Source organism: Rhinatrema bivittatum, chromosome 6, assembly GCF_901001135.1.
Source record: "Rhinatrema bivittatum chromosome 6, aRhiBiv1.1, whole genome shotgun sequence".
In the NCBI taxonomy this organism is placed as follows: Eukaryota; Metazoa; Chordata; class Amphibia; order Gymnophiona; family Rhinatrematidae; genus Rhinatrema; species Rhinatrema bivittatum.
This window is the reverse complement of record NC_042620.1, coordinates 272,407,692-272,433,651: the sequence shown is the minus strand read 5'-3', so window position 1 is coordinate 272,433,651 and position 25,960 is coordinate 272,407,692. Positions and strand designations below refer to the sequence as shown.

Here is a 25,960-nt window from a genome sequence, read left to right as displayed (position 1 = left end):
AGGCAACAGCGATAAATAGTTTTATGTACAGCAAGTGCTGTTATAAGTGCCTTCCCCAAAGAGCTTACATAATACTAGACAGTTGCATATACAATAATATTGCACACGGAGGTCTATAGTCAGACACAGTCTGGATTGTAAAGTTAGCCGGATAAACGTATCTGGCTAACTTTGGAGGCATATTTAACAGTGCAGCCACACTATGGGACTATATCCAGCTATCTTAATTAGTTAGCCGGCTAACTTTAGGACAGCTCTTTGACTCAACCAGATTTAGCTGGTTAAGTCATCCGGCTAACTGAATATTAGAGCTAGCCAGTTAACTTATCCAGCTAACTCAACTCCTCCCAGTTACGTCCCTGGACCACCCCTAACTTATCCGGCTAAACTATAGTCTCCTAACTTTTTAACTGGCTAGAATTTAGCTGGCTAAAGGCTGAATATAGCCGGGTAATCCATTTAGATGGATAACTGTTATCTGTCTAAATGTTTTTTGAATATGGACCTAAATGTGTCTTTTCAATTGTACTGTGCATAAATCATGGTTTTTGTTTATGTAAGCTACATATTTGGGGGGGTTAGCGCTCTTTTTTTTTTATTCCCAATGCATTTGCATATCAGCATACCACATCAAGTATTAACTCAATTTTTACTCCTTTTTCTTACACTGGGGCCTAAATGAGCAGGGTGCTTTCTTCCTCTCCCTATTCTCCTGTGCTGCTTTCATTCTTCATCTCCCTCTCTCCGCTTACTCTTGTTCCTTCCTATTACAGAAAGTTTGATGGACATGTCTGCCAGCTGCTGAGATTCATGTCCATCTTTGGAGTGCATTTATCATTCCAGACCTCCTTTTCTTTTTCTGTCACTAAAGATAGCTCAGTTCCTTCGTGTCCATGCCCCTTCCAGCTCTCTTTCTCTCCCTCTCGCTTCCTGGAAAACCAGTTCCAACAGACTCCTTTCAGAATGTCCATGGATGGCGAAATCTGCTCTCAAAGACCTGCCACCTCCAAGACATGTAACTCTGGCCCAGCTTTGCCTCTCCTCTGTTATAACAAGGGCTGTGGGAAGACATTCACCGAAGAACAAAATTCAGAGGGTAAGAATCTGGAGGGTGGAGACTGATTGTCCCACAAATACTTGTGAGGAGCTTGTGACTAATTCATAATCTAAAGTGTGTGTTTGAGAAATTTGCTGTGCTTCAGTGTCCGTCCTGACTGACCATACAGTACATCTACTGACCAAGGAAAATGTTTTAAAAGTTCTTTCTGCCTTCAGAACTTGGTTATCTTTATGCTGAGAAACCCTAACAATTGTACTGTACCATGCTGCCATACAATACAATGATGGCTTTTAAAATAAATATGTTCCAGAATGTCTAAACGGGAGTGATATTCACTCAAACTAAATGCATTTTGTGATGGTTACCAAGCAGATATTTATGGAATAAAGAAAAATCTGCCTGCCAGCAGTATTACAGAGGTCTGTACAATGTCTCAACGCTTTCTGTCTGAAGAGGCCTAGCATAGATGAGGTATAGCTGATTACTACATAACATTGTCAAAGTCCTATAATATCTGGCGATGCTTTATTCACGTCAATGCTTATAGAATTTACAACTTTTTAAACCCGGAGAGCTGCTTTTGCAACTCATTTGTTATATATAAACAGCAAGCCTCATTGGAAGGGTGTGGGGGGGGGGGTAATTTCTAATCTGTTTTAGGAAGTTTAAAGAAATCATATTTGTTTGGGGGGTAAGTTTGGTTGGGTTTACCTTTTTTATATTTTATCCTACATGATATTTATGTGACTTATGTTTGTGTGTTACATTTTTAAGTGATTTTTTAAATGGATAGTATTGGTGTTTTACGAATGTCTTGAGTCTATAAGGTCTGTTTTGTTTCAGTGTTTTATGGTTATGTTTTAAGCTTGATGCCTTTTAATGTATTTTTCATGTGTGTAGATGGAGGTTTTATGTCTTGAGGGAATTGCTGAAGCAGGATGTTGGTGAGAGCTAGACTTTCCACTGAATAAAAACTGGGATCTATCTAACTTGTAAAACTATTTTACTTCAGCTATAAAGTATATTCTTTTCTGTTTGGGAATATGATAGAGTTTTGAAGTATATTATTTGCTGCTTGAGAGTGTGATAAAGCTTTAAAAGCACACTATTTGGCTGTTTTAGTGTGTGATGAAGCTGGGTTTTTTTTGTTTTTTTTTATCCAACCCACTTACCCTGGTCTTAAATCTACATTTATAGATTATTGCCCAATTAGGGGGCAGGGATAAAATTTGCATAACAGGATCCAATTAGTGCTTTGGACAAATAAGTGCAAAATAAACCTTCACATTTAAAAAGAAATAGTTCAATTATAAGTTCTTAGTTACAGAGTAAACCAAGGAGCTAAGTATCTTCAAAGGATACTATTAAGAAAGAGAAGTCAGAATTTCCCCAATTAAGAGGAGGTAGTAAAATCGGAAGTAGCTAATATATAATTTTACTTATATAATCTAATCTGTTATTTGTATGCTCTGAATGTTCCTTATTTAATTATCTAATTACGCAAAAATTGTAAAGCCTGTTGCTCAGTTCTGTTATATGTAAACCGACGAGATGTTCCCAACGTTCGTCGGTATATAAAAGTTACTAAATAAATAAATACTAAATAAATATGGATTTAAATGAAGAGCAAACAAATATGAATGCTTCAAAAGTACCTGAATCAACTGCTAACAATAAACAGGCTTTGATTCGGAGATAAAACATTTACTTTATTGTATGCAAATGCTAAAGTGTAAAATATAAGATGGGAGAGTTAGAATGTATATATCAACCTCTATAGGCAGCTTTCTCTGAAAAGGAGAATCCCCATCCACATCCTTTAATTGGATGGGGGAATCCCCAATGTTGGGAAAAAGCTACAGCTGGCAATGTTTTGAGGAAAGAGAGAAGAAGAGAGTAATCCTGCAGGGGCATTTAACTAATTTTTAATGGAGAGGCGGGGAAGGAAGGGATGATTTTTGGGCATATAATCACCTTTTGTGTGAATAAATTTGGAGTGCAGGTTCAGAGCATCAGAACTCCTGATCAGCCCCACATTAACACTAGTGTCAGAAACTTTAGTTCAGAGATGACAGGAATACAGTTTTCAACATTATCAGAACATGAGTTAAGCTAGCTAGCAACATGGGATTTTCATGAGAGGGTGCTAAAATGTAGGCACATTGTTGTATACAAAGCTCCCTCCTACATCAGAATTAAAGTTTGCAAACAAAAATGTGAGCACAACTGTGGATAAAACTATGCACTCTCAGGGCTGGCACTTCCATTAGGCAAACTAGGCAGCCAGCTAGAGTATCAAACGGGGCAGAAAAATCCCTAGTATGAGCCCCAACTTAGTCCGTAAATGAAGACAAAAGGAAGAGGCACAGCGGGAATGTGGATGGAGCCCATTCTGCTTGCAGCTGAAGATGAGCAGAACGACCCAGTGGGGCAATGGCTGAAGATGACAAGAGAGCCCAGAAGAGCTGCAGGTGGAGTTCATCCCTCCCATGGCTGAAGATAAAGAGAGTTGTGCAGAGGGGCTGCAGGCGCAGTCCATCACCTGTGGATGAAGGATAGAAGGCTGCAAGCGTAGCTCATTCTGCCCATGACCAAAGATTAGGAGATCTGGGCCACAGTGAAAATGGGAAGGCCATGGGTAGAGCTCATCCTGCCCATGGCCAAAGATGAGAAGAGCGGCCCAAGGCAAGATGTCTGGGAAGGCTGTGGGCAGAGCCCATCCTGCCCATCACAGAAGGAGACAGGCTCAGAGTGAGACCAAGGGAGCTTATGTATTTGTATTTGAGTGTGAAAGTGAGAAGGAGCCTATGTGTTTGTGTGTAAGCGAGAGAGAGCCTGTGTGTGTTTAAAAGTGGTATAGATAGCCTTTATACAAATGAGAGGGAGCCAGGGCATGTGTGTGTTTTTCCGAGCTGATAGGGAACCTGTATGAGGAAGTGAGGATGCCTGTGTGCAAGCAGAGGGTAAGAGAGCCTGTGTGTGAGTGAGGAGGGAGAGGGAAGCCTGTATGAGGGGAGTGGGTGTTCCTGTGTGTGTGTGCACAGGAAATGAGAGGGAGCTTGTGTGTGCACGCATGTGTATTTGAAGAGTGAGGGGAAGCCTGTATGTGGCGTTTTATATACCATCGTTCCAAAAGAAGATCACAAAGGTTTACAAAGTCAGTTTTAAAATTCTTGGTCAGCATTCATATCCTTGTCAGTTGTCATATTCTAGGTGAATACAACAGCAAAAGCATATTCTCGTTCATATCCATACATATATATATATATACCGAGAATGAGAGGGAACGTGTGTGTGTGTATACACGTACGTGTGTATCTCAGAATGAGAAGGAACTTGTGTATGCTTGTGCATGGGTTTCTGAGAATAAGAGAGAACCTGTGTGTGTGTGTGTGTGTGCGCGCGCTTGTGTATTTGAGAATGAGTGATCTAATGTGTGTGTGTGTTTCTGAAAATGTAAAGGAGCATGTGTGTATGTACACATGTGCATATGTATCTGCCTGTTTGTGTGTGTGAGGGAGGGAGCCTGTGAGAGAGCGAATATGTTAGAGCATGTGTGTGTAAATATATGAGAGAGAGAGAGGAGAAAGTTTGTGCATAATAGCCTAGGTGTTAGAGCAGTGGGCTACGAACCAGGAGCCCAGGGTTCGAGTCCTGCTGTTGCTCCTTGTGACCTTGGGTAAGTCACATTACCTCAGGTACAAACTTAAATTATAAGCCCTCTGGGGATTGGGAAATACCTACAGTACCTGAATGTAAACTGATGTGATATCTAAGATTAAATGTTGGTATTTAAGAAATAAAAAAAAACAACTCCACCCCACCAGTAAATCTATGACAATCTGGTATTAGTAATATTTATTTTGATATACTGATTTTCATATTACTTCAAAATGGTGAACAAAATATAGTAAACAATAAAATAATATAACATTCCATAATCATAGAGATAAAAACATTACATACAATAGGTATTAAGTCAACCCATAAAAATTCTTCTAAATGAATAATGGCCATCAATCAAGAATATAATTGATAGAATCATTAAAATCATCAGAATATCCTATTACAACTTAAAATAATGTAAAGGTCATTCAACTAAAAACTTATATAAAAACGCTACATGGAGCCTAAACCTATCTGGTCATTAATTAAAAAAAACAACTTGTATAAAGAGCAACTATTTTACCATTTTCAGTAAGTTACTCTCTTAACCGGATAGTTACAGGCAGTGAATTCCAAATCAATGGTGCTTGATATGCAAAAATGGATTGTCTTGTTCGTTCCAGATAGATTTCTCTAGGGGAAGGAAAATGCAAAAGTCCTTTTTGGGAAAATCTTAAAATCCATGAAGGATTGTACAAAATAAATAGATGAAAAAGATAATGACTTTTTAGAGACATCTTTAATTATCCTGGCAGTGGTATTCTGCAATAACCCCTCAGTCCATGCCCATTCAAAACACAATTGGAAGAGTCCTGGGAGAAAAAAAAAAGCCAGATCATCAATAAGAATATAACATGCTAGAATATTTCTTTCCAGTGAGCAAATCCCATGGAAGGTCCATCCAAAAATAGAATAACATGAGCCTCACAGATAAGGGCCAGGAGAAAAGAAACATCCTCCTCTTAACAAACATCACAGGATGGAAGGTAAAAACACATTATACCCATTCCGAACTTGTAAAATGTTGTTATCTTCCCTTAGGAATCAAGAGTTCAATGTTTGAAGAAATGTTGTAGCAGACTCAACAGTCTCAAAGATATGAGGTTTCCTCTGATACATGACATGAAGTCTTGCAAGCTACATTAAAGTGAGACACAGGTTCTTTTTTATTAACTGGGTACAGACTGGGACAAACATTTTCCTCCTTGTCGAAATTGCTGCTGAAAAGTCCTGAAATAGTAAAATCTTCTGGCCTTCATATAGGAGCTCCAGTATTTGGCAATAAGTCCACAAGATCTCAACTTTATGGGCAAAGTTGATCACCTTTGCTATATCCACACACGATCTCTGAGACTCAACATTTCATGCCCCAAGACTATGTGCACTCTGCAAGCTTAAGGGTCCATTCTTGCAAGGCAGAGAAAGCACATTTGACAGGGCTAGTGCTTCCATTACCAAACTTGGCAGTTGTCTAGTGTGCCAAAATGTAGGGGGCGGCAAAATCCTACCAAAGAGAAGCTTATAGGGGTGCTATGCCAGAGCCAATAGTGTCAATGAAAGGAGTGTACTGGAGCCACTGTTGCAAGTAGAAGGAAGTGCTGTGTTGAGGCTATCAACAATAGGTAAGTTGGGGAGTGAAAGCATGATTGAAAGTTCACCCAGAGTATCCAATACTCTTGCCTTGGCCCTGGCCTTTGGGAGCCATCTCTCTAAAATATCCGAGAGAACTCTTTCAGCCAATGACTTTAGAAAGCCGACAAATTGAAGACTGCTCCATCTGGAGTGATTTTCTAAATCTTCAAGCTTATCGCTCCTTGATGCCTTAAACATATGCAATACAGAAAACACATATCTAAATTTAATGCATGGCTCAAAGTCTGGTGTCAGGAACAGGATTTTGAACTCACTGGGGACTGGGACCATATATGGAATATGGCAAAGACGGTTTACATTTGTGAGTGGCAGGAAAAAAAGATCCTGGGGGACAAATTCAAATCCTATGCCACAAAACCATTTAAACTAGTCAATGGGAGTGGCAAAGGCAAGCTGTATAGCCACCCCCCAACTCCAAATCATAATCATAAAGCAACAGGCAGACCGGTTATCAAAACTCAACAAAATAAATACGCAAAGAACACTAACACAAATGAGAGCAGCTGGAAAGCTATGAGCACAAATGCTCATAGTCTGAGCAGAAAAATCCCAGAAATGCAAGCCATAATGGTGGAGGCAAAACTGGACATTGTAGGTATTACAGAGACAAGGCTCACAGATTCACACGATTGGGATAAGGCAATTTTGGGATACAAAGTGTTAAGAAAGGACAGAGAGGACATAAAAGGAGGAGGAGTAGCTCTTTATGTCAGAAACAACATCCAAGTGTTGTGTTCCGCACCCGCGGCTGTCCGGGTCGCGCCCCCCTACTTGAGCTCCGTGGCGGCCGCCGCAGCAGCATCGGGGCAGATTGCCCTACCCTCATGTGCCTGGTGCCCCGCGCATTGGCGCGGGCCTCCGGGCTAGCTGCCGGGTCAGGAGCCGTCCCTGCTCCTCCCTCGCGGCAGCTAGCAGCTTTCCTCCGCGGCCCGAGATCCAAGATGGCCGCCGCCATCTTAGGCGCGAGGCCATGCCTCCTCACCAGAATTAAAGGGTCCTCGTCCCTTTAATTGTCTACAGCTGATTCCAATCCATTGGGCCAGAGGAAGTATAAAAGGAGACTTCCTCTGACCATTCCTTGACTTGGCAACGTCCGTGGTTAGTCAGGGCTGCTTGCTTCGGTGAGTTCTTGTGCTTTGAATCCTTGTTCCTGTTTCGTCTTGGTGTTCCTGACTTCGGATTGGCTAGCGGTGATTCCTGGTATTGACTTCGGATTGGCAAGCGGTGATTCTCTGGTGTGTGACTTCAGACTGGCAAGTGGTGATCCCTCGGTGTGTGACCTTGGACTGGTAAGCGACGACCCTCTGGCACTTGACCTCTGACTTCTTCTTGACCATCATCTCCAAGGGCCCGCCTAAGTCCCAGTGGCCCGGGTCCCTACGGGCTCCTCCCGGGGGGACCACGGGCTTCCAGGGGTGAAACTCCAGTCAGCCCTTGCACCGAACTTCTTGACCTCTCAAAGGTCCACCTAAGTCCCAGCGGTCCGTGTCCCTACGGGCTCCTCCTGGGGGGACCGCGGACTTCCAGTGGCGAAGACACACTTCCTTTCTTAGACGTCACAACTCTTCATCCGCCTCCAGTCGCCTCTGTCTCCAGTGCCGAGGGTCAGCTGGTCACGTCTTCTGTTCCTGCCTTGTCACCCGACGGGAGAACCTACGGATCTTCCTCCTAAGGTATTTCATCCTCCCGTCGGCCCAAGGGTTCACAAACCTGAGCATAACACCAAGCTTCTTAACTGCAAGGAAAATGGGGCAGAGAAGAAGCACTATGGGCCGTCCTGAAAAAAGACGACAGGACATCCATTGTTACTGGAGTGGTTTACAGACTTTCCAATCAAACAGAGGAAATAGACAGAAATCTTATTGAAGACATTCAAAAGGTGGGAAAAAATGAGAAGTGCTGATTGTTGGAGATTTTAATCTGCTGGTCGTAGACTGGGGAATCCTCTCTGCAGTTTCTAACAGGAATAGATTGTTAGTGGATGCCCTTCAAGGGGCCCTATTCAAGCAAATGGTAAAGGAACCCATGAGAGGCGAGGTCATACTTCACTTAGTGCTCACAAATGAAAACAATGTCTCAAATATCCGGGTGGGAGCTCATCTTGGCATCAGTGATCACAAATCAGTATGGTTTGATATCGCAAATAAAACATGGAAAAATCACTCAAAGACCAGAGTGCTGAATTTCAAGAATACGGACTTTGTCAAAATGAGGAAGTACCTGGAGATACAGGAAAGCAAAAAGTCATGTGGAGGAAAAAATTGCCAAAGAGGTTAAAAGGTAACAAAACATTTTTCAGATACATCAGTGAAAAGAGAAAAGTCCAAAGAGGCATACTGAAACTTAAAGATGACACAGATCACTGTGTAGAGGGGGACAAAGAGAGGGCAGCTCAGTGTTCACCATAGAAGACTCAGGAGAAGGACCTCTGTTGGTTAAAAAGACTGTAGATGGGGGTGAATGTATGGGAAGAGTTAGGTAAAATGAAAGTAGACAAAGCCTTGGGGCTAGACAAGATTCACCCCAGGATACTGAAAGAACTCAGGGATGTGCTGGCAGGTCCTCTATGTATCCTGTTCAATAGATCACTAGATATGGGAATGGTGCCTAGAAATTGGAGATGTGTGATGGTGGTACCACTACACTAGATTGGGAGTAGGGAGGAGGCTGGAAATTATAGACCAGTTAGCCTCACCTTGGTGGTAAGCAAACTAATAGAAATGCTGTTGAAAAGATAGCGAACTATCTACAATATGGAGGGTTGCTTGATCTGAGACAGCATGGATTCACCAAGGGAAAGTTGTGTCAGACGAATCTGATCGACTTCTTTGATTCGGTGACTAAGGAATTGGATCAGGGAAAAGCGCTAGACGTGATCTAATTGGACTTTAATAAAGCTTTTGATATGGTCCTGCACAGAAGACACGTAAACAAAATGAGAAGTTTAGGATTGAGTAACAAGATGGTACTGTGGATTACAAACTGGTTGTCAGATATAAGACAGCGTGTGATGGTCAATGGAAGTTACTCAGAAGAAAGAATAGTGATGAGTGGTGTGCTGCAGGGTTCAGTGTTAGGACCGATATTATTTAATATCTTTGTGAGCAACATTGCTGAGGGAATAGAGGGTAAAGTCTGCCTATTCACGAATGACACTAAGATCTGCAACAGAGTGGATACTCCGAAAGGTGTGGACAGAATGAAAAGAGATTTAAGGAAACTAAACATGGCATCTAAAGTTTAATGCCAAGAAGTGCAGAGTCATGCAGCTGGGGAGCGGTAAACCAAAGGAGCTATACAAGCTGGGGGGAGAAGGGCTGATGTGTACGAAGCAAAAGAGAGACCTAGGGGTTATAGTGTCCAGTGATCTGAAGATGAAAAATCAAAGTGACAAAGTGATAGCCAAGGCCAGAAAATGCTGGGCTGCATAGAAAGAGCAGTATCCAGTAAGAAAAAGGAGATAATTCCCTGGTACAGGTCCTTGGTGAGGCCTCACCTGGAATACTGTGTATAGTTTTGGAGACCGTATCTCAAAGGTAACAAAATGTCTTATGAGGAGAGGTTGAAGGACCTAAATATGTATACCCTGAAAGAGAGGAGGAGCAGGGGAGACATGATACAGACCTTCAGATATTTAAAAGACATAAATGACAAAATTTTAATAACAAACCTCTTCTGTTGGAAAGAAATAAGGAGAACTGGAGGTCACGAAATAAAGCTCCAGGGAGGTCATTTCAGATTGAATGTCAGGAAATATTTCTTCATGGAGAGGGTGGTGGATGCATTGAACACCCTACCGGAGGAAGTGGTGAGGACCAGGACAGTGAAGGAATTCAAAAGGGCATGGGATAAACACTACAGATCCCTAGAGGCGAGAGAAGTGAAATGAGGCACATTAGAGGCAGGATCCTTCATACTGTTAAAAAATCTGACAGCAGAAAACTAAAACATGAACTTTATAGGCTGGGGGGAAAAGGAGGGGCAGTCTGGGAAAACAAGCAAACACAGGGTGACGTACCAGTGTAAATCAAATAGCACGAGGAAGTATAGGTATACAAATAATCAAAGGGGGTGACTTACAGATGCGATACATACTACCCTTAATCAATTAACTATCACACAACTCAAACAAGTAATCTACAAGGCCCAGACCCCAACAGTCTGTGAATCATATAGATGTGAGCTTGCTGGTGTTGCGACCATCGCTGCCCAACGTCTCCACACCGCCCACATTACCGCATTAGCGACTCCCTCCAGGGTTGATGGAAGGCTGGCTGCCGCGGCGTCTTTCCACCGTCCTCGTCCGGTGTCCCTGGACTGGCCCAACACTGCAATCCGCCATGTTGACCTGATGCCTAGGGGCACGTGCGCGGCGCAGCCCCGCCTCAAGTACCAGAAGTGGAGCGAACCTCAGGGGCGTCCCCCTGAAATGACGTCATCCGCTTCATATATTTAAAGGTCTTGGAATTGCTAACAACTCGAGTTAGTAAGGATATGGATAAGGATTCGTTCTATCTACGCTACTCTGCCTCCTCGGACTAACCAGGGGTACTCGCTCCTCAAGGGCCCTCGTTCCCGGACTTCTTCGGAATTCACTTCTGCCTGGAAGTCATCGCTGCCTACTATATCTGTGAGTTACCATCGGTCTCTCAGATCTTTCCCTGGAACCAGGTACTCGCTCCTCGATGGCCTACTTCATTCCAGCTCCTGGGCTTCTATGAGACATTGTGTGAGTGTTACCATCAGGTTCTGTCCATGAACTCTGCATACCCTGCCTACTCACTATATTTCAGGTTCTCTACCATTCAGCCTCCAGGGATTGCTGTTCCAGTATCTGAGGGACTACAGCCCAGCCAGGCATTCCAGCTCACTACTGCCACCTCTGGTGGTTCAGTATACTGTTTAATAAAAGAACTAGTGTGTGTCTGTCTCCTAACTCTGAGCCTGACCGGTGGTCCCTCTCGGGATCTTCCCCGAGGGCATGGTCATCTGCCACATGCCCAAGGATCCACCCACAACTCTCCTAAATAATAACAGCTGGGCAGATGAGATGGGCAATTGAGTCCTTTTCTGCTATCATTTTTTATGTTTCTATAATTTCCGATTCTAGCTGGCTTACTTAATCCTCTGCACCAGACAACTGCTGTTTTGTTCCAGTAAGTTGTTTTGTGAAATCAGTAATTTGAGACTTTCACTCTTCTTATCCAGGCCTGCCACTATTGAAGTTACCAATTCACTAAATGGCATGTCCCCAGAACTCAAAGCAGGGCCTTCCTCGCAAAGGTCTGCCATCTTAGAGTCTGCAAAACGGTTTTACTCTTTACCTTTCTTCGCTGATTTCCCTATTATGCTGGCAGAAAACAGGCTGCAAAATTTCAAAAATCAGCAGGAAGCCATCACACAACAAATAGAGTAGTTTAAGGGGTATTGTTTGGGTATATATTGTTGAATATAATTGCGAGGTGGAAAGTTCCCCGGAGCGGCCAAAAATGCATCTTAGTCTTTTAACTGCATCATGTGACCCTTGTTAGGAGCGTGGATCCTTGGGCCAACAGGGAGTTGGTTCCACCAGTGGGGAAGAGCCCCATGGGTGCCCACCGTCGGCAAGTGAGGCCGGAGAAGCTTGAGACCCCACTGAGGCTTCACCAATACCAGCCACCTCAGGTTGCGCCCTCGGGTACCGGGGCCGGCTGGACGTACGTGGGGTCTCAGGTGACGAGTCTCGAGATCAGGCTGGCAAGGGTCTTCGCAGGCAGTGTATCTCATGGTCAGGCAGGCAAGGATCTTGGCAGGCGGCGTCAGAAGAATCAGGAACACAAAGCGAAGCTTCCAAAGACAAGCAGGAGCCAGGAGTAGCCAAGGCAAGGCCTGAAGAGCAGGCCTTGCCTTAAATAGTCTGAGGTCTGGGAGGAGGAGTCCTGGGCCCTTCCACGGGTGACCCTGAAAAGGGGTCATGTGAAGCACGCCTGGGAGCCCAGGGGTTAGCTTGGTGGCCCGAGCGGAGCCCAGCAGCGACCTGGTTGGCATGGGGCATCCCAGCAGCGCCTGGTTGGTGCGCAGCGTCAGCAAGGGTGGACCGGCGAGGAGGAAGTGTGGGATGGTGAGCCTGCGGAGGTTCCTGGCCGCTGTGAGGCTTCCAGGTCTGGTGAGCTGGAGAGGGATGTGCCGGTGAGTGAAGGGGGCTGGTTGCGGCTCCTCCGTGGCCGGTTCCCGTAACAACCCTTTTAAAAAAATATTTTATGAGTTTTTAATTATTGGATGATGTTCTATTTGTCAGCTATTCTGAAATAATATTCTCATTAGTATGGTTTAACTATTATTAATGTTTTATATTTCTTGATTTATTGTTTGATATTTTATGAGGAATGGTAATGTTTCTGTTTCCATTGTTGCACTGTGTACAGAGTCTGGCTTGTTGCAGTTTCCAGTTCAGTTTTCATATCCACATTTTTATTTATAAGAGCATAAGAACATAAGAACATGCCATACTGGGTCAGACCAAGGGTCCATCAAGCCCAGCATCCTGTTTCCAACAGTGGCCAATCCAGGCCATAAGAACCTGGCAAGTACCCAAAAACTAAGTCTATTCCATGTTACTGTTGCTAGTAATAGCGGTGGTTATTATCTAAGACAACTTAATTAATAGCAGGTAATGGACTTCTCTTCCAAGAACTTATCCAATCTTTTTTTAAACACAGCTATGCTAACTGCACTAACCACATCCTCTGGCAACAAATTCCAGAGTTTAATTGTCTTTAGGGTCTGTCTGTGTTTTGCATGTGTGATTTAGGTGAGATATTCTGCTAAAGTACAGTTAATGCATAAGGAGTTATATCAGCTTGGCTTGTTCTGTTTTCTTAATAAGAGGTGTTTTGGTGTGTTAGGGCTTAGTGTAATATTTGCAATATTGCGTTTTCATAAGTCAGGGTTTTTGCTGTTTAAATGAGCGCAGTTAGTGCTGTTTTGGTATGGGAAGTTTACTATATTGTAGTTCCGTTTCCTCATGGCTTTCTGAATGCCAAGCACACATTTATGATATGTTACAATAGGCCTAATACTATATTAGTATTAAGTATTAGTATTTATATATATAAACTTAAGACTTGGTTATTCAAGCAAGCTTTTCCGGACACAACCCATTGACACAATCCAATGACTCCTAAAACACCACGCCTCTTGTATATAACATTTATTTTGTATACCATACTTAAATTGTATATTGTTTAACTATTTCTATTCTCTCCTATTTCTTCCTCTCCAAGTTCGGCTACCCTTGTTAAATGTAACTGTACCTTCGGTCACCACAGTTCTAGTTTTTATGTATATAATGCACCCCTGTTTTATGTAAACCAGCAAGATATGTTTTCATGATTGCCGGTATATAAAAATTCTAAATAAATAAAATAAAATAAATATGAGCTCCAAGTGCCTTTTTTGCATTTTAGCAGGGTTTTCTGGTTGGCATACAGCAGTGCTTGTAAATATAATATACATGTTGTAAGCGATATTTTTACCTCAGAAAGCTGTATTTTGAATGTCCTTTTTCATGTAAAATGTATTATACAAATGCATAATTTTTAATTGTGCATGGGGTGGACCAGGGGGAGGAGGTTGGAGCTGGCTCTAGGCTGTATGTTTAATGCAGGGCACCTGATACTCATGCATGGGCCTTGTACACTTTGCTGAGTGCACCTCGTTTTTTCCACTTTATTTATAGATTTTATAAAAATACAAAGACATCAAGAAACCTTGATTTATAGCAAGTATATGTAATTACAATCGACTATGAGAAGAAAAGATTGTAACAATACAAAATGACTAGGAAAAGAATTACAATACAGGTATCTAACATATAAGTACTGAAATGATGTATTTAACTAACCTCAGCTAACTGTTCCCTGTTCCAGAGGAAGCCTGCTAATTGGTCATAATCAAGAAAGATATATTTAGTACCCTCAAGACTACTCTGACACTTATTGAAGGAAAAAAGATGCTCCTAGAGCAATTGCTCTCTGTTTTTTCATTAAGATAATTCATATTGCAATTGAGTCTCCCTGGTAACATTTGGAAATAAAGAAATCCAATCACCAAGAACAAAAGAGAAATTATTTTTAAGTTTTATTGTCCACACCTTATCAGCTTCTGAAGAAAAAGAAATCAAGAGGGTAGCTCTAGACATCCAGGTCTCCTGAGAGAGCTCAGAAGGATCCTCAGAATTAAAAAAAAACAAACAAACCCCCCCCCCCCCCCCCCAAAAAAAAATGGTACAACCCTGTCAGGGGTACTAATTGCATGGTAGAAAGGTAAAAGACCTTTACAACTGGGAGGATTAATTCAGAAGAAGTGTTTAATATTTTAATTTATTATTTGTATATACCAACATTTGATCTCAATCAGGATATCACATCAGTTTACATTCAGGTACTGTAGATATTTCTTTATCCCCAGAGGGCTTACAATCTAAATTTTTGTACCTGAGGCAATTGAGGATAAAGCAACTTGCCCAAGCTCACAAGGAATGACAGCAGGACTTGAACCCTGGTCTCCTGGTTCATAGCCCACTGCTCTAACCACTAGGCTATTCCTCTTTCCTCTAATGTAAGAATCTCCTAAGCATATCCTGAGAGGAAACCATAGCAGCTTTGGGAAAATTCAGAATACACAAATTCATCCTTCCAACATGATTTTCAGAATTCTCAAGGCGTCTCACATTATTCCTCAAAACAGCAGTTTTATCAGTATGAATGAAGAGTTTTTGTGAATCAGTTTGCCCTTGTAGATCTTTATTCCCAGATAAAATACTGTCTATTTTAACTGCCAGAGATTTCTCCAGTTCTTTGATAGCGTTCCACAATGTCTCTAATGTGACTGGTGAGGTCCCTTTGAGAAGATTGAGGGTTAACAACTTTCACATCATTCCCAACCCAAATGATCAATCCCATCACCAGAATCAGCACTACCAGAGGCATTCGCTAGAAGACTAGGACCTGAAGAGCCAGTCAGTGGGACAGACACAAAGTTGCATGCACACAAAAGCTCTGACATACATCTTTACTGCAGCTCTTATTTTGCTGAATGGTGAAACACAGCTCATAGTGACCCTGTACCATATAACAATAGGAAGGGGAGCTGTGTGGCGAGATACAGCCCATGGTGAACTTCGATAGACAATATGGTAGATGTTCTTTTTCTAATCTCATGGTTTGACTTGGTTTTCTTTTTTTTCTGCTCATAGAGTCCTGTCTTTATCACCCTGGGGTCCCTATATTCCACGATGCCTTGAAGGTGAGAAATCGAAAAATAAGAAACTGATGAATCTTATTTTCAACAAGATTTACTGATGTCCTCAAATATCTTCAACGTGAAGATATTTCTGATGTCCTCAAATATCTTCAACGTGAAGACACAATAAAAATGAATCTCCTCACCTCCTGTATCTTTCTTCTCTCCCTTCTCTCCTTCTCTTTTACTTGTCTGAAGGGCTGGTCATGTTGCCGTAAACGAACCACAGACTTCTCTGAATTCCTGACCATAAAGGTACAGATGGCTACATATCTATTTTTTGTTACTGTCCGTGCCTTTTGTGTGTGCAACCATCCTTTTTCTCCTGGCTCGACACTACAAGCACGGCTATGTTATTCTTATTCACGCGTGGTGCGTGACCTTTCACAGGCAGCAGAAAGGGATAGGAATTTAGGATAACTCTCTGCATGTTGATTTTGAACTGCTTGATAACTTTTTGTAAATGGCACCTAACCTCTCTTTTTGTTTAATTCTTCTGCTCTTGCTGCTGAGTTATCTACCACCTACCGGTGCACTAAAAGATCAACTTTTAAAATGATTTATCCATGTAAAAAGTATTTTAATCATGGTACCTGGCTGTCTGAAAATTTCGCTGCTTCAGCGCAGCTAAAAGTTTGCTCATTGCTCCACAATACACATAATAGCCATACTGAGAGAAAGTGTTCCTGTGTTCGTATTTAAGTTGGGGGAAGAAAGGTACATGCATAGATCACATTTTCATACACTTGCACATATTTTTCTAGCAAAATTCTACCTGCAAAAAAGCAGATGCAAGTGACTATGTATGCTTTGTACTTGCAACAAATTTAAAAGCAAAACTATGCCTATACATTCCCTTTGAAATGGTGCAGATACTGTGGGTATAAAATCTTTGTTCCACTGTTGACAGTTTGAACATTTCTCCAAAAATAACTAAGGGCCAAACTATTCAATCTGATTTAGAGGTTTAAGGAGAAACTGTTACGCGCCCTGTCCGCACCCAGACCACGCACAGGCCTGCTCACCTCGCTAGCTCCTCTGCAGGTCACTGGTTGGCCTCCCAAGCGGCAGCCGCGAGCTCTTCCAGGCCTCGGTGTCCCACGGCGGCGGTCGCTGGGCCTTCCACTGCGCACCAGGCCTCACGCCAGAGTTCGGCGTCTCCAGTGGTGTTGGACACGCCCCTACGCCTACTCAGACCGCCTGGACTCTTGTAGGGCCAGGGGCGGGTCCTAGCTCCGCGGCGCGCCCTGATTGAATGTTCAATATAAGGAAGTCCCTGCCTGCACTTCCTTGCCTTGGCAATTGGGTCGGCACTGCATGTGTACTAGTTTGCCTCTGTGCTCACAGTCTTGTTCCAGCCTTGTTCCAGCGTCCTACTGTTCCAGCCTTGTCCAGCGTCCTGCTGTTCCAACATCTGTCTGTCCTGTCTCCCCAGGTAGTACCCTCAAACTGTCTTTTTGGTACTGACCTCGGCCTGCTCCTTGACCATTCCGTCCACTGCCTGGATCCTGACGTCTGCCTGCCTTGTGACCTTGTCTGACCTCCGTAAACTGACTCCTGCCTTGTTGACTACTCCTTGGACTGATCCTCGGATTCTGACCTCGGCTGCCATTTATTTATTTATTTTAAAGGCTTTTATATACTGCGAAATGGTCAGGGTCTGGCCGCCTAGGCGGTTTACAATAAAACATACATAATTAAAACAAACATTATTCATTCATACATATATAATGCGGTAAAAATTAGTTTCAGGCCGATATAGTACAGTGCGCTCCGATGGATTCCGGCTAACAGTGCACTCCGATGGAGCGCACTGTTAGCCGGAATTTGGACGGGCGTTTTCGACGCGCTAGCTTTACCCCTTATTCAGTGCTCTGTCCCCAAGGGGGCAGGTGCTTCCTGGTCCCTACCAGGGAGCCGTTCTCCACTGCTCCAGGACAAGGGTCCACCTCCAAGTGCAATAGAAACCAGATTGAATAGTTTCATCTCCTGAAGTGCTGGATGCACCAAAGAAGGAGTTGATGCCAGAGCCCACCTATCTTCCCCTATCAGAAACAATGAAGAAAATATGGAAATATCCCCACTCATTGTAGGCTGTGAATAAGTATTGTGTGCGATCCATTTTGGGATTCAGTCACCAGCAGCTCCCACACCAGTCGGTTGTGTCAAATAGCCTTTGTACCTTTTGCTTCAAAACAAAATCCTAACACATGACAGCAGATACAATCATACAACCCATTCAGTCTTCCCATCCATATTTCCTGCTCAGATTTACAGTCCCTCCCTCTCCTTCAAAGATCCTCTGTGCTTGTCCCATGTTTTCTTGAATTTTGATCTTGTCCTTGTCTCCACCACTTTCCCAGAGAGGCTGTTCTATACATCCACCACCCTCTCTGTAAAGTAGTATTTCCTTGGATTACTCCTCAGTCTACATCCTTTCACCCTTAGCAATGCCTCCAGTGCATTTGTTCTTTAGAGGTGCTTAAATGCTGCTCTTACGATATTTCCTTAGTGTTGCCCATTGGCCTTCTACTTTTTTTAGCTAATCTCAACCAGTTAATACCTCTTTGAAGTATTCCTCCATCTTAACACAGTTTTCCTGAGGTCCAGACCCCTCACCTTTGAATGAACCATTACTTCTTGTGTTCTAATATTGAACCACACTGTCCTGTGATCACTGCATCCCAGGTGATCCCCAATCTAACATCAGATATTCTCCCCTCATATGTAAGGTCCAGTATTGTCCTTCACATGCCAATTCTATTATCAGTTGCTGGAACAGTTCTTCCTGCAGGATCTCTCTGTTTTTGATGACACGGCTGCCAGGATGTCCCAGTCAATATCCAGCAGATTGAAATCACCCATTAATAGAACCTCCCCTTTCATAACAATTTTCAATAAAATATCTATACTTTTCTTCTATCTGCAGCAGAGGTCTATCTCTCAGTCACACCAGTATAAATGGATGTTCATGACTTCTTTACAGATTAACCCATTGTACCACCTCCTTACCTTGTAAGCCTTGCAGTTCTGTTGCTTTAATATTTATTTTTTTCTTATACATGCATCATCACTCTCCTCCCTTTCTTTTTATCTCCCTGTCCTTCCCTAGTACATTATAGCCTGGTGTTACTATATCCCAGTCATGGTTATCTGTGCACCATGTCTGTATGACCAACACTATATCCAAGTCAACCTCTTCCGTGACTGCTTCTATTTCGGGAACTTTATTTCCCATACTATGGACCGGGGATTAGATGTGGGTGGACCTCAGGGAGGCTTGTGCTCCCTCACATTTGTTTTAGACCCCACCCTACCCCTAGCAGGAGGGTCGTGTTTTACCCAAGTCAGCCCTTAAAAGTGCAGAAGTCGGATGGCTTGGAGATGTTGCATTCGCTGCCAGTCCATGATCCTCTGAGCCTTAAGGAGTCTAACTTTACTCCTCGGTGACACAAGTAGTGTGTCAGGGTGATGGACCTGTACATTTTTTGTTGCTTTCTACCAGGTTAGCTTTTAGTGAAATATTAGTCAGTTCCTATATAGTGTGTTTTTGTGCCTTGTCATTGTCTTTTTGTTTTTCTTCATTTTTGTCTTTCTTTTGCTCCTTGTTTTTATGAATTTTATTGTATCTCACCTCAGTCTTTTTATAGATGAAGTAATAAAGTAAACTAACTTGAACAGGAAAACAATGCTGCCTTCGGGTTTAGTCCTGAAAGAGTTTGAGGACATCAAAGTTTTCTGTTTACTTTTGGCAAGTAATTATCCCCACTTCTCTCAGCACCTTAAGTCCCTGGCCTGGAAGCCTATTTCCATAATTGCTTTTTAGCAGTTTGCTGCCATAACCCCAAAGGGAGAGTGAGCAACATCAGAGAGGGACAGGACAAGCAGAAAGTGAAGACAGAAGAGTTTCCCATTTAGATGGGTTCATAAAGCTATTAGCACATGGATGATTGTTCTCAACATCTCTTTATAGAGCCCATTTTAGGTACTTGAAATAAGGAATGAAGGATTCTCATCTGTCCCGGCTCCACTGACACCTTTATCGGGGAATCCAGGCTTTCCAGATAACTCTGGGAGAAGGAACTTCTCTGTTTGGAATGCAAATGTATATGTTGGGGAAGACTAATTGTGGAAGATGGTCAGTTTTTGTCTGTTCAACAATTAAAAAGGAGTGATAAATCTCGCTTCTACCAATATTTTATTACTTTCAATTAAAGGGGCTGCTTACTAATACTTTGCTAAAGGATTTATGTAGTAGGAAACCCATTAGTTTTGAGTTTCTGGCTCTGGATAACAATTTGGTAAAGGATTAATTAATATTATGTGTAGGCTAATATACATTGCTTTTAGATCCATTGAAAAAGTGAAACTCAACTGAGAGAAGGACAGTGGGTGGGAAATCTTGGAGAGTAGCTGGAAAAGTCTTTTTCTGAAGAATCAAAAAAAGTAACTTCCATCTGTATCCTTACTCAAGAGAATGGTTACAAATTGCTATAATGGTGGTACTACATGCCTGATAGATTGAAGAGGATAAGTGCTGGAGGGATTGTAGGGGAAAGGGAGCGTTTTTTCACATTTGATGGGACTGCCCTAGAATTAAGGTTATATTGGGCCAAAATCCTTTCATGGATTTGTCATTTCATAGGTATTCAATTGCCTTTTGACTCTCTGGTTATTCTGCTGGATCTGCTGGCTGGATTCTCTTTTTCTGCAAATTGGAAAGGGGTTAACCTGGATACAGCTAGACATACCATAGGCCTACTATTAGAGAGCAAGGCCTCCATTCCATCAGTATTTGAATGTCTACACCAGGGAACATATTGCTTTTGAAATTAGAGAAGTCTCTTGTGATGTGCCTACAATATGGGAGCTTGGTGGTTGCCTTATTTGAATCTATGAAATGCCCATCTGCTTAAAATCTTGGCGGGTGGGGGGAATCTTAGCAGATTTTGTATTCATGGGTGGAAAATGGATACATAATGAATATGAAGCAATGAAAATAGGTTTGCAAATGTGTAACTCCTTGTAAACTTTAAGGACTGAATTCAGGGGCCACAAAGTTCCCAGGATGCTATCAAAGTCCAGAATCTCTCTTTCGCTCTGCCATTTTAACCCTCCTGTAGCTCTTTAGGTGCTGGGATTCGCTGGCTGGGAGGAGGTTTAAACCTCCAGAGTCTTTGGTGTGGCAGTGGAAATTAACTACAGTCATTTAGTCTCCTCTCCATCTCAGGCACTGGCATGATGATACTCACTCTGAAAGAGTTCAGTAGGTAGTAGAGGCACAAACAGCCAGTAATGATGAAAAAGAAAGTTTACTTTAACTTAAAAAGCAAGATCTATACCAATATTACAAAAATCATAAATAACATAAGAAAAATCATGATTGTAAAAGCCACCATCTCTTTGGCCATGGTGCAAACTCTCCTATCTCTCTGTTCTCTCCCTGAATCAGTATCCAGTACTCCTTCCCAGTAGAGCTAGGAAAATTCTCTTCTTTCACTGTCTTAAGTCAGATGCAAAAACCTTGCAGATCTGGGGAGAAAAATGCCCATTGCTTACAAAAAAATATAAACTCAACTCCTCAAACATAGCAGTCCTCTGTCCTAACAGGTTACCTATTGCACGGGTAAAGTGGATGAAAAATCCAATTCCTTCCGCTGTTACGTGAAGGGTTTTTCATGTGCCCTTGGGCCTCGGCCCGACCCCGGATGGATCCAGGACCGAGGGTTGGCGGCGTGTCCCAGCATGGCGGAGACACGGTTTTACTTTCTGCCAGGCCTGCAAGCTCCCAAGTCCAACAAGATGATGTTGGAAGGTGAACGGTCCTTCGACCATTCCAAGCCCTTTTGGACCTGCAGCTTAGGATCGGCATGGAGCAGCATGCCGGCCGAGGATGAGGGCAGATGGAGGCCTTGACACGAAGACATGATACTATGACTAGGGAGAAGACATCACAGACGAGGGTTGATGTGAAGACATGACACCAAGGCTGATGCGACGGCATCACAGACGAGGGCTGATGCAAAGACATGACCAATAAAGCTGATGCAACGGCATCACAGATGAGACGAAGACCTTGACGAAGTCTAGACAAGACGAGAAGCTGGGAAGGATGGATATTGGCACTGTCTCTCAGGGCACCCTACTCAGCCCACCTTCACGGGCGGACCCAATGGGCTGGTCGCGGACCACCCTGTCCCACTGCACGCCCTATATAGCCCGAGGAGGCTGGTCACGGACCACGAGGAGAGCGGGACGAGCGCAGGGAGGAATCCAGCCGAGGCGGGACTTCGACGACGGAGCCGGTGTCATCCGGAGCACCACAAAGGCTGGCAGGACAGGAGGGCTCAGGAGCACAGGACAGAGGTCCACTGCCAGCATCTCCACAGACAGAGACGTGTCACCCAGAGATCCACGGCCGGCAGAATGGAAGGCTCAAGAGCACAGGAGCAAAACACCAAGGAGGGCTGGAACACCAGGAAGCGAGACATCGGACGACGAGACATCAGGAGAACTGGACAAGGTCCTCAGGTGACGAAGACATGGCAAGAAGCAGACAAGACGAGACAAGGAGCTCCACGAAGAACACAAAGGACCTGTCTGAGCACTGGAAGGCAGAATCCTCCAGGAGCGAAGTAACTCCAGTGCAAGATGAAGACGGAATGCAGGAACAGCCCTTTTATAGGGCTGGCACAGGAAACAGTCTCAAGGTGGGGCCCAGGGCATATCCGGCCTTGGGCCCTTTAAATCTTGCAGAGAGGTGCGGCCGCGTGCCTAGGAGGAAGCAGGAAGCTGTGCAGGACTGTGGACAGCGGTCCTGCACCGACATCGATGTTGCGAAGAAGCAGGGCTGGGCCCAGACGCAGGCCCTGATGACGGCAGCGGCTCCTGCCGCTGCAGGAGGCCCCAAGGGCAGCTCCGGCCGCCAATCCAGACCGTGGCGTGCGGCCTCCAGCCGCAAAGATGGCAAGGACGTCGGCGGCGGCTCCAGCCGCGAAGAGGAGCAGCAAGCAGCATGGGAAAGTCCGTGGTGAAGGCCGTGGTGAAGGCCCGACTTTGGCGGCATCCAGCTGCGTCGGCAGAACAGTGAAGGTAAAAGACCTGCTCGCGGCCACCCGCGGGCAGGTTTCATAACATCAGCTAGGGGTATTGTCCTCACTAATGTCAACTGGTCAAAAATCGCTGGTTGCAAAGTTTCTCTCTCCAGTAGTTTCTGCCCCACTGGTTAACGGTCACATGTTGAAACCACTGTTGGCATCCAGCTCTTCCAAAAAAGGAGGTGAAATGGCCCTCCTGTTTGGGGAGGTCTTGCGAGTTTTAGCTGAAGGTGCACAAAGAGTGGTTTTTATTTGTATGCTTATGTTATCTATTTTTATGAACGTATGACCTGTAAATCGCTTGGACCTATTTTGCGTTAAGCAATTAATTAATTTTAATAAATGAAAATGTATCTTGGTGTGTGTATGTGCCTGTGCCTGGGTGCATGAGCACATATCAGTGGGTTTGTGAGGAGTGTGTGAGTGCATATCAGTGTGTTTCTGTGTCTGTGCCTGAGTGTGTGAGCACATGTTGGTGTGGCTGTCTCTCTCATTCAGCGGGTATTCATGGTTTCTCTCTGGCTCTTTTCTCAGGGCTGCACAAAAGGTCACCACAACAGTCAAAAGCCTCTAGAGCTCCTTCAACCAGAGGTTACCAGCAGTAAGCAGTTGCCAGATCAACTAGGACCCAGCTGGAGTCCAGAACTTATTGTCCAAGGGCCAAAGTCAGCTGAGAAACTGCAGCGGGAACGGCCAAGGTAAGTCAGGAAAAGATGTGAAGAATTTTAAGTCAGGAGATCTTAGGCCCTAACACAAACCCTACCATCTTTCACTTTCCCCTCTGTCTGTCCCTAACAGCAAGAGAGCCTAGCCCTGACACTTTTATCACCCTTTTGTATCCCTTGTTCAATAGGTGGGTTCCAATCCCTGCCTGGTTACTGAGGTTAGATGTTATCTCTGAGGTAGACCAGTCTGCAGTCAATCGATCATTTCTTACAGTTGAGCAGAACTCTCTAGGGATTAGGAGGACTCTTCATTTTTTTTTCATTTTATTATATTTATCACATTAATTCAGATCTCAATGTGATTTACAGCAAATCTGAAATTACAATAGATTAATCATAAAAACTATCAATTATAAAATATTATAAGCACATGCCTAAAAACTTCAGTGTCCTGCACAAACGTGGGAGCTTCAGCTAGCAGATAACTATTACTCTCTTATCTCTTTCGTGTAACCCCTCCTCGACCGATGTTCAAATTCCAGCCCCAAAGAGCACTGGTTTTGCTCAGTTGGGATGGGGGAATATTAAAGTTTCAGGGTCTCTCAGAATGGGGACAAACTCTCTTGCAAGGCCAAGCTGAACAGAGGTTATCTCAGAAAATAACATACAGTCCACACAGTAGCTAGTGCTCCAAACAGAAAGAGAGTAAAAAAAAAAAAATCAACAGTTCTGCAGCAATACAAAAACAAAGTCCACAGCAAAAAGATGTAAGAAAGTCCACATCCAAAAGAGTACAAAAATTCTGCATTTCTCCAAGTTACATCTTCAGAATGTCAGATCTCATATACTGTAAGTCACATCCAAGGTTATCCATCTGTTCCTCTTTTCCCCAGGTCTTCTGTGGTGCCAGGAACAAGTTAGAGTCTCTCTTGATCTTAAATACAGTACACAACTTCAATAGATGGACCTGTGTAAGGAGTAAAGAACTGGGGTTGTGTGATCGTGGCGTTTTGCGTCAACCAAAATATGTGCAGCTGCATTTTGTATCAGTTGTAGGGGATGAAAAGCAATAGATGGGAGACTGAAGTATAGGGCATTACAATAATCAAGCCCTGTGAGTATATGGGCTTGTGTTGATAAATTTATGATAAAATGTTTTAGAAAAATGAAAAAGGGTTTGAAATAGAAGTTTAATTAAGATGTTAATTCAAATATTTGTTGATGTAAATAAGTATATAGTACAACATGCAGATAATATTGAGTTTTTTATTTCTATATATCTGTTTTTGTTTTTACAGATATTATGAAAGCAGCCTATTAAATGAAGTGTTATTTTGTTATATGTGCTGATATAATTTGAAACATAGTATGATATCAAGCAGATTTTGTTAAATGTGTGTGGGGTTTTGGGGGGAATTTTAATTGGGTAGGTGTCCCCTGAAGAAGATGACTGTTCGTCGAAACTAGGTTCCTAGTTGGGTTTTGGCATCATTGTGGGTTTTTTTTAAATTTGTGTTATGATCTTTATTATTGTATGTATTTATAATGGAATTTGTAAATGCAAATTACATTTTTCAAAAGTACACCATTTTTTGTATTGTGGCTATCCACTCCAGTGCTATCCCCCTGTTTTCTTGTTCTCTCCAGGCAGCCTTAGAGGGGAGGGTCTGGAGCAAGGAGTAGAGGGCTGTTCTCTGCTGAGTGAGTTTTAGCTCAGCTGAGAGATCAGTTGTACCCAGATTTCTTTGCTACCCTAGGAATAAGCCTAGGGTGCCTATTGCCAAATCCAGACCTGGAAGAAATAATGATTTTGGGAGGGAAGTGGTCAATTTACAGGGGAAAAAATAAATGGTGGGGAAAGAAAGTTTATCTGAGGAAGGTGGAATCTGTGGGATACTGGAAGGTATTACGTTTGTCGGTCCATGGGGTAACCCCACAAACCGCCTGTCACGGTTTCAGCTGCCGTGCAACCTCAGCATTCCCTGTTCCAGTCTGCTGTGGCACCTCCCCACCAGCAGAGGTCTCCAGTGAGCTCTACCCCCAACTGTCTGAGCTGTTTCCTTGCTGGCTACCCAACTCTGCCTGTGGTGCGTCCTCCTCAAGCTTCAAACCCCAGCATTGCCATAGCTCCTCCTCGCTGCTTGCACCACATCCAAGTTCTGGACCCATTTAGCCCAGCCTTGCCAGAACCACCTTGCCATTTCATAAAGTCACTCTTGGCTCTTTGACCTGGCGTCTCTCTCTCTCTTTCTAAGCCTTGTGGTCTCTGGGCCTTCTGTTCTCCAGTTCCTATCTCTGTGGCCTACTCAGGCCTTCCTCACCTTGGGACCTCCAGGCCTTCTGTTCTCCTAGTCCTACCTCTGTGGCCTACTCAGGTCTTACCATGTCTAGTGGCCTTCGGGCCTTCTCCTACCCTGCTTTTGGGCCTCAGTGTTCCTTGTTCAGTGTTGTCTTCTCCAGCTCTTGACCCATCCTGCCTGATTTGCCTAGACCTGTCCTCATCTGGTTCTATTACATTCTGTCCCAGTCCCTGTGGG

The 25,960-nt window shown here is 43.5% G+C and overlaps 1 protein-coding gene across 2 annotated transcripts in view; it reads left to right on the top strand.

Annotated features, from left to right (window-relative positions):
* Positions 1 to 870: 870 nt before the first annotated feature.
* ITGB1BP2 (integrin subunit beta 1 binding protein 2) overlaps positions 871 to 25,960 on the top strand; it is a 69,508-nt gene continuing 44,418 nt past the window's right edge. For both annotated transcript variants that reach the window (XM_029607223.1, XM_029607224.1), the window contains exons 1-4: positions 871 to 1,096; positions 15,615 to 15,664; positions 15,860 to 15,916; positions 23,293 to 23,456. In XM_029607223.1, coding sequence (XP_029463083.1) covers positions 964 to 1,096; positions 15,615 to 15,664; positions 15,860 to 15,916; positions 23,293 to 23,456 — 404 coding nt within the window. In that variant the 5' untranslated portion in view covers positions 871 to 963. The remainder of the gene's footprint in view (positions 1,097 to 15,614; positions 15,665 to 15,859; positions 15,917 to 23,292; positions 23,457 to 25,960) is intronic.